The 21,144-nt window shown below is 43.2% G+C and overlaps 1 protein-coding gene across 1 annotated transcript in view; it reads right to left on the minus strand.

The window, feature by feature from the left end:
* LOC124612821 (senecionine N-oxygenase-like) overlaps positions 1 to 21,144 on the minus strand; it is a 55,753-nt gene that overhangs the window by 17,624 nt on the left and 16,985 nt on the right. Inside the window, exons 5-7 of the mRNA XM_047141241.1 lie at positions 15,007 to 15,125; positions 10,701 to 10,878; positions 570 to 720 (exon numbers count right to left, since the gene is read on the minus strand). Coding sequence (XP_046997197.1) covers positions 570 to 720; positions 10,701 to 10,878; positions 15,007 to 15,125 — 448 coding nt within the window. The remainder of the gene's footprint in view (positions 1 to 569; positions 721 to 10,700; positions 10,879 to 15,006; positions 15,126 to 21,144) is intronic.

The following is a 21,144-nucleotide window of genomic DNA, read 5'->3' on the forward strand; positions in this document are numbered from 1 at the left end:
AAAACAAAACACTATGTCAATTTTACGCTTCAGAACCGTCTCATATGAATTAAGGCATGTCAGTATGCGGATATCCTCCGACGAACATGTGTACAGACGACCTAAAGAAGGCCAATCACGAAGAGATATGTTCATCGTAATGTTGGGGTGCTACCTTTATACATATTCGAAGTTGCCGTGCTACTATATAACCTAACTATATTCAGGCCATTCCAAACGTCAAGAATAATGTGTGAAATAGGTTTCCTTCATTATGAATCTCTTGGAAAATGGTGTTTTTTAGAAATGGCAAGTCTGACGTGGAGTTTAGCGCTATTAGTATTATAAAGTACACGTCTAACCTATCACTTCACCTTTTGTCTCTTTAGTGTCAGTTCAGTACCATTAATCAAGCAATTTTAAGTCTCTTTTTAGGAACAGCATTTTTATCTTGGGTGTGAATTTGGTGAATTTGTTAGAATTTTTCCGCGAGTGCTTCGAATCAGATTAAAATTTCCTTTGTCTGATTATAGCGAAAGCTGATCGCCCTGAGAAACGTACAGATGACAGAAACATACTGCGACGCTCACCAGTGCAGTAACAAACATCGTCTATCTCTGCGGATGTCCCGTCTTCGAAAGTGGCAGCGTACTCAGACAGAGATACCAGCGTCGGTTTCTCGATGACATTATCGGGGAACTGGCCTTTCTGAGCAGTTTCTGGATGGTAACTGATGATTACCTGGATAAAAAAATATAACATTTATGAGAAAGACATTTAACGTTGTTTTGCATAGAGTAGTACATAAAAAATAATGTTATGGGAGAAATTGTAATAGTTATACAACTTACGCGTGCCAGAAAGTGCATTTCCGTTTCATAACAGGAAACCAGTTTTATGCGACACAGTGTCTAGAGTACCAAGATTTAGCCCTCTACCAGAGGGAGAAAACGGCTGAAACAAAGTGTGTTGTCTGAATAGGCGGGCCTAGAGTTTCAGCAAATCACCGTTAGATAATCATCACCGTGTCTTCTCAGTTTGCAATCAGTCGAAAGGAAGATGGTGTCCGCTCAGTAGAGGGCGTTTTGTTTGCTGCAGTTTGCAAAGAATGAGTCAGTTATTTCGGCCCATCGAGCTTTTCTTCGGCGTTTTGGAATTCATCCATCTGCACCCAAAAATATTCGTCGTTGGTATCCCCAAATTGAGAAGACAGGGTGCTTGTGCAAAGGTGAGAGTGCAGGTCGAACTCGCACTTCTGATGACGTCATGGAAAGAATTCGGCGAACGTTTGGGTGGAGTCCACGAAAGTCTACTCGCCGTTGAAGTAGAGAACTCGCAATGCTCCATACAACTGTCTGGTGAGTGTTATGAGTGTTACGGCGTCGTTGGGTCTATAAACCATACGGAGTACAATTAGCGTAACTCTTCGGGTTGGTGGTAAAAAGAAACGGGTTGACTTCAGTAAAGCTCAGCTAAAAAAGATGGAAGACGACACATTTTTACCACAGTTAATTTTCAGTTATGAAGTAACATTTCATGTGAGCGGTAAAGCAAATCGACGTAAAGTGCACTTATGGGGACTCCAGAATCCTCGTGACACTGTTGCGCACAGAAGAGACTCACCTAAGGTAAGAGTTTCTTTTGTCATTTCTCGTGAAAAAATGTATGGTCCCTTCTTTTCTGAGGAAAACACAGTAACTGGAACGAACTGTCTTCAAACGCTGCAGAATTGGCTTTTTCCACAACTACAGGACGATTTCCACCATACTGCCACAATATACGTCGGTTTCTCAGTGAGTCTGCCTCAACGCTGGATAGGACGCACGGACCCCTGAGACACTATCCTGCACTCTTGGCGCCCAAGATCGTCAGGCGTACCCCTAGCGATTTTTTTTGTGGGGATATGTGAAGGTAAGTGTGTTCATCTCCCCATTATCTCATGACATAGAAGAAGGGGGAAATAAAATAAGAGCTGCCCTAACTTCTGTAAAAGCAGGTACATTTTGTTAAGTTTAAGACGAATTCAGCTATCGTCTAGGTGTTGTTCGTGCTGCTGCTAGTGGACACGTAGAGCATTTGTAAAAATATTTACAATTCATCCTACGTCAATAGTACGTTTTTAACAATAAACGTGGACTACTTTTGGCCTCAATGCATCGTAGTTAAAAAGCTCTTCGCTGATGCATAACTTTAGTGATTGTAATGTAATTGCCGAATGTGTAATAAGGTATGTAATTTGTTAAAAAATGCAAATGGCAAATCTCGGTTGGACGGCAACAGTCTTGCCCTACTGAATAAGCGGATGTGTTGCTTAAGAAACGAATGCATAACTGCAGGGAAAGAGTCCACGAAGAACAAATGGCGCCTGTTTTCTAAATTTTAGAGGATTTTTGAAGAGTTGAAACATAAAGGTATAGATTTCGTTTCAGATATGCCAGATTATGAGAATTCCAAGGCTACATTGTTTAAAGCAAGGAACGGAGCTACTGGGACGACCCAAAACCCTGGCACTAGTTTGAAGATTGAGTTGAGCGAAGATATTTAGAAATTAACAGAAGGTAACAGTTTTTTTCAAAAATGACCATGAATGTGTTCCTGACAAAAGAATTCTGGAGCATAGTTGCGAAGAAGTGAAGAAAATCCCATGTGAAAAATGACCTCTTGTTGTGGAGCGGATATTTGACGATCGAAACAATTCAAACAGCTCTACACCATACACATTGACAACGGAACCAAATGAGAGCAGACGGACGTATTTCCTGTTTTATTTACTTTGCTCCGTGACAAGTAAATATACACTGAAAGATTTTTTTCTGGATTGAAAGACGAGATGCCTAGGTAGCCATCGAAACCTCTGCTTTCTAGTTAGAAATTATTAAAATTAAAACTATGAAAACAGTGGTCCTCGAAACATACCTTTCCGTTTGCAGTTTTCACTTAGGCTGTCTGTGAAAGTAAATACGAAACCTGGGATTAACTGTGAAATACAGGGATAGAGAAGAAGTCCTATTGTTTTGCTGCATGTGTGCTGCCGTGGTAGATGTTCGTACAAACTGTGTTGCTGAAGCGTGGATGATAATAGTGGAAGAAACGTCCAGTAAAGAAAAGGTCATGAAATTTGCTACTATATAGTCAAACCAATGGATGGAAAATCCTAGCATGCCAACTGAAACGTGAAATGTTCCTAACCAGCAGCGCGGGACCAGTGTCGAAGGTTGGAAAAAATGGAGGAAACAGTAAATGGTGTAATTGAAATTAAAAGATTCCATGGGCCTGCCTCTTTAAAGAAGAGGAAAAAGATACGACAGGTTAAGTCACTATAAGAATTATAGCGATTTGGGGGATTTAAGATGTTTAAGCTATCTGACTTTCTTACAAAAAAATTTATTGAGAAATTAAAATTCATAAAATAAGAAAAGAAGTTTAATCATACGCTGCAGTAGAAAGATGAAAACGTAAAAATAGCAATTAAACTTGGTTATGTTATTATGTGCATAGCCAGCCCTAAACCTGGATGAAACGAGAAGGGATATTTTTATTACAAAACGGTCGTCAGAGCCTCCACCGCAGCTGCGGCTCCCTTTGACACTTGGAAAACCCTCGGTCAAAACATTCGTGGTCGGAAACATCACGTTCACATCACGATCCGAAAGCCCATGACACGATTCTTCTTCCGTCGAGCATCAGGAAGTTCAAACTCTTGAGAAACTTGTTCACTGATTGACACTGCTCGTCTTCTCGTCCTTTCTTTGGCCATAGTAATGGCCTTAGACCTCTTGGCTGCCACATGAATTTCATTGCGGAATATTTGTACGTCCCATTCTAATTGATGGCTTTCTTCTTATAAACCTGTTACTAAAGTCTGAAACCTTTCTTTTTTCTTATTTCCGTTCTTCAATGTCGTATGGAAATTTGGGAAAACCTACTGGATTTCATTGCAGTCCTAAACCAGTAAACCCCCAGTCTTTTAAAGAATCTAGCTTTCACGTACAAAACAGCTTCAGATGACTAATTTCCTTACAAATGAGTTAATGTATTAAATATTCGACGTTAAGCATGTAAGGAAGAAGAAGTTTAGAAAAGGTTTGAAATCGTGTTTATACTTAGTTGGAGGTCTCTATGTATTCTCATTATGAAAAACAACGGATGATTAAAGTGACGATAATGTGTGCTCTATTTTACGCAAGAGCTAGTTTTTCCAGCATCTCAATAATTTCAATGCCATATCTCATGAATTATGTAATTTTGCAGGTACTTAGTGATACGTGTGAATTCGGCATGAAAAATATTTTGCGAATAGAGTTAACAGTAAACAAGCAATAAATTAAAGTTTCATCTCTGATGCTAAAGTTTTACTGCAAGAGCAGTGAAAAATCTTTTAAGTGATTATTTTTTTAACAATTTTTTTGGGTTTGTCAGAGAAATCAAGTTTCATAAAGGCTTCAAATTACATTTAAAGTTTGTTGGCGGTCGGTAAGTGCTCTCGCTGTCTAATGCTGGAAGAATATTGTCGGGGTAATAAACTGCAAAAAGGTGGGAATTTAAGGAGATGGGACCTGGATAAACTGACTAAACCAGAGGTTGTACAGAGTTTCAGGGAGAACATACGGGAACAATTGGCAGGAATGGGGGAAAGAAATACAGTAGACGAAGAATGGGTAGCTCTGAGGTATGAAGTAGTGAAGGCAGCAGAGGATCAAGTAGGTCAAAAGATGAGGGCTAGTAGAAATCCTTGGGGAACAGAAGAAATATTGAATTTAATTGATGAAAGGAGAAAATATAAAAATGCAGTAAACGAAGCAGGCAAAAAGGAATACAAACGTCCCAAAAATGAGATCGACAGGAAGTGCAAAATGGCTAAGCAGGGATAGCTAGAGGACAAATGTAAGGATGTAGAGGCTTATCTCACTAGGGGTAAGATAGATACTGCCTACAGGAAAATTAAAGAGATCTTTGGAGAAAAGAGAACCACTTGTATGAATATCAAGAGCTGAGATGGAAAACCAGTTCTAAGCAAAGAAGGGAAAGCAGAAAGGTGGAAGGAGTATATAGAGGCTCTATAAAAGGGCAATTTACTTGAGGACAATATTATGGAAATGGAAGAGGATGTAGATGAAGATGAAATGGGACATACGATACTGCGTGAAGAGTTTGACAGAGCACTGAAAGACCTGAGTCGAAACAAGGCCCCCGGAGTAGACAATATTCCATTAGAACTACTGACAGCCTCGGGAGAGCCAGTCCTGACAAAACTCTACCATCTGGTGAGCAAGATGTATGAGACACGCGAAATACCTTCAGACTTCAAGAAGAATATAATAATTGCAATCCCAAAGAAAGCAGGTGCAGACAGATGTGAATATTACCGAACTATCAGTTTAATAAGTCACGGATGCAAAATACTAACGCGAATTCTTTACAGACGAATGGAAAAATTGGTAGAAGCCGATCTCGGGAAAGATCAGTTTGGAATCCGTAGAAATATTGGAACACGTGAGGCAATAATGACCCTACGACTTATCTTAGAAGCTAGATTAAGGAAAGGCAAACCTACATTTCTAGCATTTGTAGACTTAGAGAAAGCTTTTGACAATGTTGACTGGAATACTCTCTTTCAAATTCTGAAGGTGGGAGGGGTAAAATTCAGGGAGCGAAAGGCTATATAGAATTTGTACAGAAACCTGATGGCAGTTATAAGAGTCGAGGGCATGAAAGGGAAGCAGTGGTTGGGAAGGTAGTGAGACAGGGTTGAAGCCTCTCCCAGATGTTATTCAATCTGTATATTGAGCAAGCAGTAAAGGAAACAAAAGAAAAATTCGGAGTAGGTATTAAAATCCATGGAGAAGAAATAAAAACTTTGAGGTTCGCCGATGACATTGTAATTCTGTCAGAGACAGCAAAGGACTTGGAAGAGCAGTTGAATGGAATGGACGGTGTCACGAAAGGAGGGTATAAGATGAACATCAACAAAAGCAAAACGAGGATCATGGCATGTAGTCGAATTATGTCTGGTGACGCTCAGGGAATTAGATTAGGAAATGAGACACTTAAAGTAGTAAAGGAGTTTTGCTATTTGGGGAGCAAACTAACTGGTGATGGTCGAAGTAGAGAGGATATAAAATGTAGACTGGCAATGGCAAGAAAATCGTTTCTGAAGAACAGAAATTTGTTAACATCTAGTATAGATTTAAGTGTCAGGCAGTCGTTTCTGAAAGTATTTGTATGGAGCGTAGCCATGTATGGAAGTGAAACAAGGACGATAAGTGGTTTAGACAAGAAGAGAATAGAAGCTTTCGAAATATGGTGCTACAGAAGAATGCTGAAGATTAGTTGGGTAAATCATATAAGTAATGAGGAGGAACTGAATAGGATTGGGGAGAAGAGAAGTTTGTGGCACAACTTGACTAGAAGAAGGGATCGGTTGGTAGGACATGTTCTGAAGCATCAAGGGATCACCAATTTAGTACTGGAGGGCAGCGTGGAGGGTGAAAATCTTAGAGGGAGACCAAGAGATGAATACACTAAACAGATTCAGAAGGATGTAGGTTGCGGTAGGTACTGGGAGATGAAGAAGCTTGCACAGGATAGAGTAGCATGGAGAGAGAGAGCTGCATCAAACCAGTCTCAAGGACTGAAGACCACAACAACAACAACAACAACAACAACAATCTGCGCATAGTGATCTACGCTACCTCAAAATATATACACAATAATACGGTACTTGTCTTGTGGCGTGTTGAACCTTTATCATAACATTATACAGCGTTTTGATTTTTACATTCGATCGAAAAGTATGCTATCTTTCTGAAATGTATATGGTTTTGTCCTCTGAGGCCGATAGATAGGGAACCTGAAACTCGGATCATGAACCATGAACCGTTCAGTTTGTTAGTAAGAAAGATTACGTGCTGTTGATATAATTTAACCTTTTTTATTTATTTTCAAAGGCCGTTTCTTCTATAAAGGATACAGTGTGACCGAATCAAGAAAAATTAACCATGAACCGGTTTCGTTTGTTACTATACAAAGATTATGCGCTGGTGATATGATTTAGTCATTTTTGTTTATTTTTAGCGGCCGTTTCTTTTATTAAGGATATAGTGTGTCCTAAAAAATAAGTAATTCCTTTCTATTATTTTTTATGAAGGGGTATTTTACATCTAGTATGTTATAGTGGTGTAAATGTTTTGCCTTTCGTCTTATTACTCGAGATATTAAGGTAAAGTATGTTAAGTACAGGATCTGGACAGTTTGTGAATTAATCTTTGTAATGATAGCTCATTATCAGCTAATACTACCTAAACCTGAGTTACTGTTAGAATTGGGAGTATAACAAAGTCATCTATTCATGAAGTAACAAAACTTTAAAGAGAATTCAAAGAAGAGTATTGCTAGTTTATTAGGGTTGATCTACGAAGCAAGGGTGAGAGAGAAATATTTGTTGCATTTCTGGAGATTGCCTCCAGAAGTGGATCTGTAACGGGGAGATTTTCAAAGGTATACAATGCATGTGGTGAAGCCACAACGGCAGTCCATACCAGTTCTCAACACAAAGAAAGAGAGTTTCTCGTAAAATTCCAAGTTCGTTGATAGAAATTGGAGACTTGACTGCCAGTTAATTAAAGGTCATTAAAATAAATCGATCATTTTATGTTGTAACTTTTCTCTGACTAGCCAACGGACACCACCCTTGGCTTGCCTGGATGGACAACCATCGACTGATGGGTGTGAATTAGTTCTCACACTCACCAGTTGGTTAACTTCGAAATTATGCAAGATGGCGAAAATCCGAAAAGATTTGGAGCCATTATATTGGACTTTAAGTTGGAGCCGTGCCAACACTGATGGGAACTTATTCCTCCCTGTTCCAAAAACTGGGGCCAAGACAGGTCACTCAACTTGTGGTCCAAAAAGCCGCGCCGCTCCGTCTGTGTGTGGCAGCCTCCATCCCCGGTCATGTTGGCAATGGGAAACGTTTTGTATCCGTTTGAGATCACTATTCTAACCCCATTCGGATGCATCTCCTGGATGTCTTCGCATCGTGGATACTAGTAGTGTGCAAATTATCACAGTTTTGATACACAAGCACTGTCGTCCATTATCAAAAAAATGGTTCAAATGGCTCTGAGCACTATGGGACTTAACATCTATGGTCATCAGTCCCCTAGAACTTAGAACTACTTAAACCTAACTAACCTAAGGTCAGCACACAACACCCAGCCATCACGAGGCAGAGAAAATCCCTGACCCCGTCGGGAATCGTCCATTATCTTGGGATCATCTTTGTGTGAAGGTAGTCCTGTTTGATTGGCATGTTTTGTTGACAGTATGTGTGAAGCAACTATGTTGCTTGCTAACGTGCAGTCACACCATTTGCACCGCGAGCTTCTGGCATTGCAGTTCTACCGATAGCAATGTGATAAGCTTCGTCAATCTGCCACTGTCTTTGTGATTTTATTTCGTAACTCATAACTGACCTCTTAACTTTTCTTAATTTATTTCAGTTCAACAGTTCTTGTTCTCTCTAGGGACTGGAGACATTCTTGTTTAGCTTCCATTGTATTTAGGTGTATTTCCCATTTCCTTATTTGTCCTACAGCAACGTGACATCTTGACATGTGATTCAGAATGTGAGTGGACTCCATAAAACACCGTAACAGCACTACCACACAGTTAGTCTTAGTTTTTAATATATTGGATGTTAAATTACTGTCTATTAGTCATCTGCAGCTTTCCACTGTCACTTTTCTTTAATTGCATCATTAGTTTCGGCGAAGAAACAGTAGATGAATAAGGCAGGTGTTTGCATGGTCTGGGGGCAGGAATATCAGATGAATGGAACTGTCTGGCGGATGGGAAACAGGAATAGAGATTATAATCTCAGCGTCAATCAACTTTCTCTAGAGACGTGACGACTGACAAGGTACCATTCCTACTTCAGTCGCCACAAATCCTGAATATCCTACGATCCTTGAGAGGTGAGTCCTTTACGTGTAGCTTCCCGTGGAAACTGTACAATGGATTTCTTCAGCAACGCCATGAACAACTGTTGTATTTCCTTCACAAACTTGTGTGCAACAGCTTACATAAAAGGCATTTTGTTGTAAAATAACCACAACCAGCTGCTAAAAGTCTATTGCATTTCTCCGCATTTAGTCTCGACCTAATTGTTAACATCTGATAGAATGTTTTTTTTTTAGTGTATGGTAAATATCACGATTCTATAACTTTGAAAAATAATCTGTGATTACCTTCAGTATTATGAATATGTGGGTTTTGTATGTAGTTTGCCATCGTTCCAAACATGAGGATGTCACACTCTATGTAAGAGCCACGCATTCACTCAGCGTTAAGTAATTAATAATTACTTTTCAAAATTATAGACATCATAACATTATACTTGAGTGTCAGTGTTGAAAAGATCCAGAAAACTATCACAGGTAAGGAACTGCCAGTCGTCATGAACTGAGTGAATCTGGTAGAACACCAGAGCCACTGAAGTGGGAAGACTCATTTGGTACCGGAGAGCGTCAGTTAGGTGATAAGAAAGCGACCCACACCGTTAGCGAACGGCGCGGTCAAGTGCGGCGAGATAACGAGCGGTTTCTCTGCACACAAAGAGCAGTTTAAATGAATTATTTTTCAGTTTTTAACCTTTGTGTTTATACTACGGAATGAAACATAATATTATCACCGGCAGTGAACCAGATGATGACCAAGCATGTTATCTGCAATAAGAATCCAATGCAATATTGTTCTAACTACAACATGGTTGCAGCACCAATCTTAAATAAAACGTGACGTGTGAGCCTGACTTTGTCAGGTCGACTGCAATTGTACGCAAACACGATAACCACGGCATGGTTGTCGTTCAATAGCGTTTATGACACAATAAGAAACATCAAAAAACACGCTGTATAACTGTATACTTGAGTTGTGGAAGGATATATAACTTTTGAAATCCTTAAGGTATATGACAAGTTCTAAACCTTACTACCCTTTGAAAACACACTGACTTTTTGTGGAGGTTTTGTCATTTGTTGAAAGGGGATTGCCATTTTTCCTTACTGCGTATCGTTTTAATGTAGTCAAAGGCGCGACAGATGGTTTCGATGCTTTTTCATGAGTCATCGTTTTATTAATTACCTATTCAACAGCTTGTTCCATGTTTTTCCTGAACCAATCATATCTCTCCGTTTTGTCAAATGAAGAAAACAGACGACCGGGGAGGAATGGACCTTACCAGCAGACCGTTTCCTCCCATACCCATTTGTATTAAGAAAATATTCAGTAACCACTGTTTAAATTTTTTTACTACTGAACTGTAAAACAAAGATAGCTAAGAACACGGTGATTTAGGTAGAATAAATGTTGATTGTGAAGAGAGAAATATGACATTCTTACCTCAGCAGGAAACGATCCGGAAAGTTACAACAGAGCAGCAAATTTACTTACTTTTATAGGCAGTTGCTACCTTACTAAACCATAAAGACATTGGTTTGCTAAACTGGTGTCAGTCTGAGCGCACCCTAGCACCTCCAGACGAAGTCAGACGACCGAGACTTCTCTGACTCTATAGTCCATTCCGCCTCCCCTCTCACTCCTTCTCCCCTACATCTGACAGTTGACAAATCTACGAAGTTTCTGGTATTACACTTTTTGAATTAGATTCACTGTGGCTATAAGCAAAGCCAGAGTAGTACAGGAGTGGTGTACCGTACCTGCTCAGCCACGGCCGATATGTTGAGGGCGAGGTCGAAGCCGGAGGGCCCGCCGCCCACCACCAGCACCCGGCGGCCCTTGAAGGGCTCCGGCCTCCGGTACTCGTGGGAGTGCGTCTGCCGGCCGCGGAACAGGTCGCGCCCCTCCACCGCTGGGTACTTGGGACACCAGAATTGTCTGCGAACAGAGGCCAGATGTCTCAGTCCAGAGTTATCTCTTAGATAAGAAAGAGAATGACATAGAATTCGCCCGGCAATTCCAGTTAATGATCACAAACAAACTTGAGCCAGACTATCGATTTCGGTGCATAATCACCATATCTCAAGAAAAAACAACAAAACAGAGCTACTGAAATATGCAGGGTGAACATCAACAAAACCGACAAACTACAGGGACGGATTCCTGACTGGAGAAGGAGAAAGGTAGTCTGAATATGTGTCCGGAAATGCACCGTTGCCACAGTAGATGGCGCTGACTGACGGAATACACTTCCTCTGACCACGTGCCATGTGTTCCTCGTGTGTTGCAGGTTATGTGATTGATGCAGCGTCCTATAAGCAGCAGAATGGCCCGGTATTCAAGTCGACAACAAGCCGAGATGATATTTGTGTGCGGGAAAGCTGACGAAATCGGTCGAGAGGCAGCGCAGCTGTACCAAAACAAGTACCGTCACAGACACCGACCACATCACATAACATTTCAAGCACTTATTGGGCATTTGGGTGATCATGAGTCCTTTCAGATAGTTGACGCGTAGGGAAGCGGCAAACTGAGCTTACACCATATTTGGAGGACCGGATTCTACAGATATTGAGACGAACCCTAGTACAAGTTCCAGGCAAGCGGTCCGCGAACACGGTTTAAGCCGAAGTACGATTATGTGTACCCTGAATGATACACTATTCTATCCCTTTCACCTGCAGTACCATGGAGGCGACTTTGAGCATGTGACATGCATCCAATTCTACTCTGTACTGTGTTCAGGGACGATTTATTATTTGCACACACTGTCCATTTCCGGACACCTCTTTTCTTCCATTTCAAGTCAGGCATTTGTCCCTGCAGTTTTTCGCTTTTATTAATGTTCACCCTGTATACCTCTTGTAAACAATCAACTATAAAGTAATAAATTACCACTAATTTAATATAGATAGAATACTAGTGGTTAACATATTTTTGAGGTGCACGTGAATAAAACTACAGAAGCCTTACTTTATTTTCATATGATTAATCCTAAAAATCGCGTCGTACGGGTATAATAATGCAGTGCAGGACGGGTCAAAATAAGAACGATGTTCCTGCTCTCAGCGAACAAGAGTGCAGTTGCGAAATGCAAAACAGGTTTGTGACGTAAAATCGACAGATGTCGCTCCTTCACACATACACTCCTGGAAATGGAAAAAAGAACACATTGACACCGGTGTGTCAGACCCACCATACTTGCTCCGGACACTGCGAGAGGGCTGTACAAGCAATGATCACACGCACGGCACAGCGGACACACCAGGAACCGCGGTGTTGGCCGTCGAATGGCGCTAGCTGCGCAGCATTTGTGCACCGCCGCCGTCAGTGTCAGCCAGTTTGCCGTGGCATACGGAGCTCCATCGCAGTCTTTAACACTGGTAGCATGCCGCGACAGCGTGGACGTGAACCGTATGTGCAGTTGACGGACTTTGAGCGAGGGCGTATAGTGGGCATGCGGGAGGCCGGGTGGACGTACCGCCGAATTGCTCAACACGTGGGGCGTGAGGTCTCCACAGTACATCGATGCTGTCGCCAGTGGTCGGCGGAAGGTGCACGTGCCCGTCGACCTGGGACCGGACCGCAGCGACGCACGGATGCACGCCAAGTCCGTAGGATCCTATGCAGTGCCGTAGGGGACCGCACCGCCACTTCCCAGCAAATTAGGGACACTGTTGCTCCTGGGGTATCGGCGAGGACCATTCGCAACCGTCTCCATGAAGCTGGGCTACGGTCCCGCACACCGTTAGGCCGTCTTCCGCTCACGCCCCAACATCGTGCAGCCCGCCTCCAGTGGTGTCGCGACAGGCGTGAATGGAGGGACGAATGGAGACGTGTCGTCTTCAGCGATGAGAGTCGCTTCTGCCTTGGTGCCAATGATGGTCGTATGCGTGTTTGGCGCCGTACAGGTGAGCGCCACAATCAGGACTGCATACGACCGAGGCACACAGGGCCAACACCCGGCATCATGGTGTGGGGAGCGATCTCCTACACTGGCCGTACACCACAGGTGATCGTCGAGGGGACACTGAATAGTGCACGGTACATCCAAACCGTCATCGAACCCATCGTTCTACCATTCCTAGACCGGCAAGGGAACTTGCTGTTCCAACAGGACAATGCACGTCCGTATGTATCCCGTGCCACCCAACGTGCTCTAGAAGGTGTAAGTCAACTACCCTGGCCAGCAAGATCTCCGGATCTGTCCCCCATTGAGCATGTTTGGGACTGGATGAAGCGTCGTCTCACGCGGTCTGCACGTCCAGCACGAACGCTGGTCCAACTGAGGCGCCAGGTGGAAATGGCATGGCAAGCCGTTCCACAGGACTACATCCAGCATCTCTACGATCGTCTCCATGGGAGAATAGCAGCCTGCATTGCTGCGAAAGGATGATATACACTGTACTAGTGCCGACATTGTGCATGCTCTGTTGCCTGTGTCTATGTGCCTGTGGTTCTGTCAGTGTGATCATGTGATGTATCTGACCCCAGGAATGTGTCAATAAAGGTTGCCCTTCCTGGGACAATGAATTCACGGTGTTCTTATTTCAATTTCCAGGAGTGTATTTCACGAGTATGTACTGTTACATGCAATTAAGTGAAAATCTACTCATTAACTAAAATGTATTATAACTTGTTACAGTAATTATATAAAATATAACAAAAATAGATAAATAAATTTTTTTAAAATTTCTTAAAAGAACATGTGTAAGTGACTGACTTAATGTGATTGCAAAAGGCTATGGTGGTAACTTATACAACTGTAATAATAACAAGAATATGGAGCTAACAAAATAATCCGAGTAACTCGTTCATATTCTTCAATTCTTATTGATTCCTCTTGGTTTTTGTATGTTTTGTATATTAACCGTCTTTCCTTACAGCTTACACCATTTTTGTGAGGATTTCTTGGACCAATTTGCATTGTCCAACGTAGGTCTACAAATCGTAAAAGCATATCTTGATTTTTCCTTATTCTCGCTTCCATTATGAAGTGCAACATCCGAACCCTTCCTAAAGCAAATATAGAGAATCGTCATGGTACTTAGAAGATTGAACAAATCTTCGAAATACATTGCGAACAGTACGTTTGTTCATCGCCTTCGGGATTATTCTTGCGCATATTGTGTACTTACCAGGCAGGGTTGACAGAGGACATTGAAAAACTGCAAAGAACGGTAGGTTGTTTTGTACTGTCGCAAACTGGGGAGAGAGTGTCACGGGTACCATGAGTCCGCGTTCCTATCACTAAAACATTAGGTGTTTTTCGTTGGGGCGAAACCTTTTTACGGATGTTCAAACACTGACTTTCATCTCCGAATGGCCAGCTACGTTGTTCACTCCCATCTACACAAGGGGGTATCACCATCAGAATATAGTATATGAAATCAGGGCTGACACGGGAAAGTTTGGTTATTCCCACTTGATTTTCTGGAGTGGAAAGGTCGAGAAATAGTCTGATAGTGGTTGCATGAACCCTCTCACTAAGCGTGACTTGCATAGGAATCATGTATATGTAAATTACTGTTGTTTGGAGCTTCATTTGACCTCACAGAATTTATAATTGCAAAAGGAATAAATATAATTGCTTTTAGATCTGATTATGTGCATCCACGGTATGTTTCCCGGTTCTGTACACATTATGAAGTCGCTCGTCGCAGGCGGTAGATATTTCGTGCTTATAGAGCGAAACGAGGGCAGGTAGGTCTCTAGTGTAATATACGGTATCTTTCAATGAGGTTGTATCACACTTTATTACATTTCTCTTTCATGCCCTTTATGCTGAACATGATTTCTGTGGTAAGCCAACTGTGCTTTTCATCTCACAATTTTCTGCAGCCTTAGTTATTTTTAAGCTAAAGCGGAATGTCATGCCTCAACTACAGTGTTTATTCTCTTAGTCTTGTATCGTTGTTTGGTCTTACAAAAGGCTAAAACAGCTCATCTATTTTGGGATTTATTGGCGGTTAATACAATGGCTCACTGGAAAATGCAATCGCACAAGCACAACTGAAAAGCTGTATATAGCAACTGAAAAGTAGCAAACTGGGCAGAGCATCTCACCCGGTACACACAGCAACGGAGTCGAATTCGTAGGTGTGCAACTCGCGTGTCCGCAGGTCGGTGACTTCCACTGCCCAGCGTGAGCCGCGTGGGCTCACCTTCTCCACGTGCTGCTGGAACTGTGAAGAAAGAAATGGCTTCTCACCACAAAATATTTCTCCTCTAAGCAATTCAGCTGTCTTTGGCATTTATGTACCACCACCCAGTCATTGTCTTTCAACGTGATTTGATACACTTCAGAAAAAGAACAATCGTGAGGCGTTGTGTGTTCTAATAGTGAAGAAGTACTTAAGCCACTGTTCCTGAATGCTCATGGGAAGGTAAGGTTTATAATAATCGGTTCCTTGAAAGTAAAATAAGTTACTATCTCTTTCCCTTTGCTCGGTAATTCACACCAGAAACAACCACCTACCTTGCATCTGTCTACGAGTATATACGAGTACGTAAAGAAGAGAGTCCGTTTGTTCATTTGTTTGCTTGTAATTCATACAAATCTATAGTTTTATTACGACCTTGATGAAATCTGCCCTTCAGGACAAGAGGAAGATCATTGTCTACATAAGACTTCGTAATCCGATTTCAAACATATACAGGTTGGTCCATTGATCGTGACCGGGCCAAAAATCTCACGAAATAAGCGTCAAACGAAAAAACTACAAAGAACTAAACTCGTCTAGCTTGAATAGGGAGACCAGACGGCGTTATGCTTGGCACCCTAGGTGGCGTTGCCATAGGTCAAACGCGTATCAAGTGCGTTTTTTAAATAGTAACCCCCATTTTTTATTACATATTCATGTAGTACGAAAAGAAATATCAATGTTTTAGAGGGACCACTTTTTTTTATTTGTGATAGACGGCGCTGTAATAGTCACAATCATATGGCTCTCAATTTTAGATGATCAGTTGGTAACAGGTAGGTTTTTTAAATGAAAATACAGGACATAGGTACGTTTGAACATGCTATTTCGGTTGTTCCAATAAGATACGTATACCTTTGTGAACTTATCATTTCTGACAACGCAAGCTGTTACAGCGTGAGTACCTGTAAATACCACATTAATGCAATAAATGCACAAAATGATGTCCGTCAACCTCAAAGCATTTGGCAATACGAGTAACGACATTCCTCTCAACAGCGAATAGTTCGCCTTCCGTAATGTTCGCACATGCATTGACAATGCGCCGACGCATGTTGTCAGGCATTGTCGGTAGATCACGATAGCAAATATCCTTCAACTTTCCCCGCAGGCAGAAATCCGGGGACGTCAGATGAGGTGAACGTGCGGGCCATGGCATGGTGCTTCGACGACCTATCCACCTGTCATGAAATATTCTATTCAATACCGCTTCAACCGCACGCGAGCTATGTGCCGGACATCCATCATGTTGGAAGTACATCGCCATTCTGTCATGCAGTGAAACACATTGTAGTAACATCGGTAGAACATTATGTAGGAAATCAGTATATATTGCACCATTTAGATTGCCATCGATAAAATGGTGGTGAATTATCCTTCCACCCATAATGCCGAACATACATCAACTCGCCAAGGCCGCTGATGTTCTACTTGTCGCAGCCACAGTGGATTTTTCGTTGCCCAATTATGCTGGTTTACGTTAGCGCTGTTGGTGAATGACGCTTCGTCACTAAATGGAACGAGTACAAAAAATTCGTCATCGTCCCGCAATTTCTCTTGTGCCCAGTGTCAGAACTGCACACGACGTTCAAAGTCGTCGCCATGCAATTCCTGGTGTATAGAAATATGGTACGGGTGCAATCGATATTGATGTAGCATTCTCAACACCGGCGTTTTTGAGATTCCCGATTCTCGCGCAATTTGTGTGCTACTGATGTGCGGATTAGCCGCGACAGCAGCTAAAACACCTACTTGGGCTTCATCATTTGTTGCAGGTCGTGGTTGACGTTCTACATGTGGCTGAACGCTTCCTGTTTCCTTAAATAACGTAACTATCCGGCGAACAGTCGGGACACTTGGATGATGTCGTCCAGGATACCGAGCAGCATACATAGCACACGCCCGTTGGGCATTTTGATCACAATAGCCATACATCAACACGATATCGAGCTTTTCCGCAATTGGTAAACGAGCCATTTTAACACGGGTAATGTATCACGAAGTAAATACCATCCGCACTGGCGGAATGTTACGTGGTACCACGTACTTATACTTTTGTGACTATTACAGCGCCATCTATCACAAAGAGAAAAAAGTGGTCTAAAACATTCATATATGTTTACGTACTACACTATCATTTAATAAAAAATGGGGGTTCCTGTTTTTGATCTATGGCAGCACCATCTAGCGGGCCAACCATAGCGCAATCTGGTTTCCCCCTTCAAGCTAGACAAATTTCGTTCTTTGCAGTTTTTTTCGTTTGACGCTTATTTCGTGATATATTTAGGCCAGTCACTATCAATGGACCACCATGTATATATTATATATAATATACACACAAGGGAAAAAAGCGCAATACTGCGATAGAGTTGTGCGACAGCGTATTTCTCCATCTGCAAGATGTTATCTATTCAAATTTCACGCCGGTCGCATAAGAGTGGTGCTAATAACGCAACTAAGAGGATGCAAATCAGGTTTGCTTTAAATACGGGCTGTAACGGGCATGAGAGTCGGTTAGCTTTGAGACTGGACGTAGTGAGCTAATGCTGAAGAATCCCCTTAAGTCAACAAAGATGCCATTATCGACACCTCACTAACTTTGGACTAGGTCGTGTAACAGGGCTACGAGAATCTGGATGTCCCTTCTGCCATACTGCAGAAATACTGACAGGAATGTAACCACCGTACGTGGCAGCGGTGTTCATGAGATTGTGCGGTCTCAAGAAGATCGGGCTGCGGATGGCATGTGGCATTATCGAAAGGGAAGACCATACGGTTCGACGTATGGCACTGGTGCATCGTACTGCATCTGTAGCTGCAGCAATTGGCACCTCAGCGACACACAAACCTATTACAAATCGGTCACTTCAACGGCACATCCGAGCCAGACACCCTGTAGCGTGCATTCCACCGATCTCAAACCACCGCCATTTGCGACTTCAGTGGTGTAAAGGCGAGAGCGCATTGGAGGGCAGGGTGAATGTCTGTCGTGTTTTCTGATGAAAGCTGGTTCCGCTAAGACGCCAGAGAGGCTTTTTGTTGGATATAAGTAGCCCAGCTGAGGGCCTGGAACCAACATGTCTGCGTGCTAGACGCACTGGACCTGTACTGCGGGTTATGACCTGGGGTGCGATTCCGTATCACAGCAGGAGCCCTCTCGTGGTTGTACCACGCACTCTGAGTGGGTGATTCGACCGGTTGTGCTGCCATTCATAGACAGCATTCCATCGGCTGTTTTCCAGCAGGTTAACGCTCAGATGCTCTACAGAGTGCCAACATATCGTCTTGACCTTCTGGATGACAAGATCTGTCTCCAAAAGAGTGTATTTGGGTAATTATTGGACGACAGCACTAGCGCCATCCAGACACAGCATTACCCGTATCCCTGTCGACCGACGAAATGCGAGAGGCATGGAACTTCGTCCCACAAACTGACATCCGGCAACTGTACAACACAATGCATGCACGCTTACATGTTTGCGTTCAGCATTCTCTCGTATACACCGGTTGTTAAAGTAGTAGAATTTCACATTTGCGATGGCTTACTTTGCGCTTACATTAATCTGTGATCTTGCAATTTTAGTCGGTTTAATAAGATACCTAGACAAATGCATTTCCGAAATTTCATTTCTCGACATTAATTATTTTTACATGGATATGGTGTCCGTTTTTTCGGACATGTCCACAAGAACAGACATCACTGATGACCTGCAGCCGTATAGAACGAAATTAGAATTATATATTGATACCTTCAGCTGCTGACGGGCGTGTTGGGTAGGGACACAATGAATGTAGTGTGTGGACATGTAAGGCGAGAATGTGGGACTCGTAGGAGACGTGCGCGAGATAGTCCCTGCAGACGCACTATCCTCTGTGCCTTCGGTGACTCAGATGGAGAGTCACCTTTCGCCACGTTAGCGGTACGGACGTCTTGTTTACGTCCTCGACACGCAGCTCGCTCGCGGAGTTGTTTACGTAATTCTGCCGTCTTAGCGCGCTTGATTTCCTTCCACAGAGAATGGCTTATGCCCACAGAAAATCTACACTGAAAATTAGCTTTGCACCTGAATATGCCCGACCAAAAGCACTGGAAATCGAACGGTTTATCAGAGATGAAGTCAAGATTGATTGCAACGGTCTTGTTGGCATCCACCTGTCTTTAGTGAACAGTGTACTATACGTGTGATTGGTTAACGAAGACATATTTGACAAAATTCTAATTGCAACTCGAAGCGGTCTTAAGTTCCGTCACTCTGACAGACACATCGGTGACGTAACTGTGGAACATGCGGGACTCGGTGTGTGTGTGTGTTGGGGTTTATGGGCGCTCAACATCGAGGTCATCAGCGCCCTGACACACAGTAAAAGGAACGAATGTGGAGAGACCTAATAAAACTGAAAAACACACTCAAAGCAGGAAAAGAGGGAAAGAGGGAAAATACGACCTGAGAAGGTAAAACCTAAGGTAAGGGATAACATAGCGACAAGAATGACATAGGAAACCGTCAGTGTCTGGCCACTTACATAAAATATGGGCGAGCTTGTCACACAGGAAACAAGTTAAAATCCCCTCCCTAAAATCTTTGTAAAAACATTCGACATGGCACAGAACTTTAAAACTTTAACCACATTCGTCCGAGTGTTGCCTAAAAGAGTTGGCAGGTCCGCTGGCAAGGCAGCCGCGGCCCGCTGGTCAGAAAATAAAACGCAATCCAATAAAACGTGGCGCACAGTGACCTGGACGCCGCAAGCACCACACAGTGGAGGGTCCTCCCGCCGGAGCAGGAAGCCATGCGTCATAGGGCTGTGGCCTATTCGAAGCCGAGTGAGGAGAACCTCGTCCCGTCGATGGGGCTGAAAGGAAGTACACCACACACGCGTTGTGGGCTTGACTAGACGGAGCTTATTGTCAGTCACGTCCAGCCACTCGTCCTCCCACCGACACATGACTCGGGAGCTCAACAGCGAGGTGAGTGCGTGCAAGGGGATAGCACACTGAGATACGTGTGGATCAAGACACGCTTCCTTGGCTGCGAGATCTGCCCCTTCATTCCCAGCAATGCCAACATGCCCCGGAACCCAGCAGAAAGCTACAACCTTCCCCAGTCGCTGTAGTCGGAGGAGGGCATCCTGGATGGTCTGGACTACTGTAACTGCCGGATACAAATGGTGCAATGATTGAAGGGCACTGAGGGAATCGGAACAGACAAGAAATTTAGGAGAGGAAGAATGTCTCATCTCTTCCAGCGCCCGCAAGATCGCAGACAATTCTGCATCAAAGACCGTGAAAGGCGGAGGCAGTCGGACCTTAAGGACACGATCCGGAAAAACAACGGAGCAGCCAACGGAATCCCCTTGTTTCGACCCATCCGTAAAAACCGCTACATAGTCGTGGTGCTCAGATAAAACAGCAGAAAATGCTGCATGAAAAACGGTGGCAGGAGTGCAACCCCTCTTGTACTGCAATAAATCTAAAATCACTCTGGGCCTCTTCAGTAACCAGGGTGGCAGGTGGTTAAAACCCTGGATTTGGGGTTGTACAGACTCCACACCAAGCGACTCTAGAACACGTTGCACACGGATCCCAAATGGCAACGTAGCCCGGGGACGGTGGGATTGCGGACGATACGTGTATTTGAACTCCCTTTCGAGGTGCCTTCAGAGGTGGTGGTATCTGCATTCCGCTCATATGGAAAGGTGATTAGTCATAATGCTGAAAAGTGGGTTCAGTTCACTATATACCCGGGTCTCAACGGAGTACGACAGATCCGCATAGAGCTAACCAAACATGTGTCATCATACTTATATATTGGTGGCTGCCGTGCAATTATTATTTATGATGGCCAGCCGAAGACATGTTCGGGATGTGGCAAAGAAGGACACCTCCTTCCAGGTGGCTGCAACGCAGAATCACGCAGTTACCGCCTGAGGACCTGCCGGCTATGACTGCTCCGACGACGCTACCGCTGACGTTTGTCGAAGTTCTCCATAAAGACCCCCG

Source organism: Schistocerca americana, chromosome 4 (assembly GCF_021461395.2).
Source record: "Schistocerca americana isolate TAMUIC-IGC-003095 chromosome 4, iqSchAmer2.1, whole genome shotgun sequence".
NCBI classification, from domain to species: domain Eukaryota; kingdom Metazoa; phylum Arthropoda; class Insecta; order Orthoptera; family Acrididae; genus Schistocerca; species Schistocerca americana.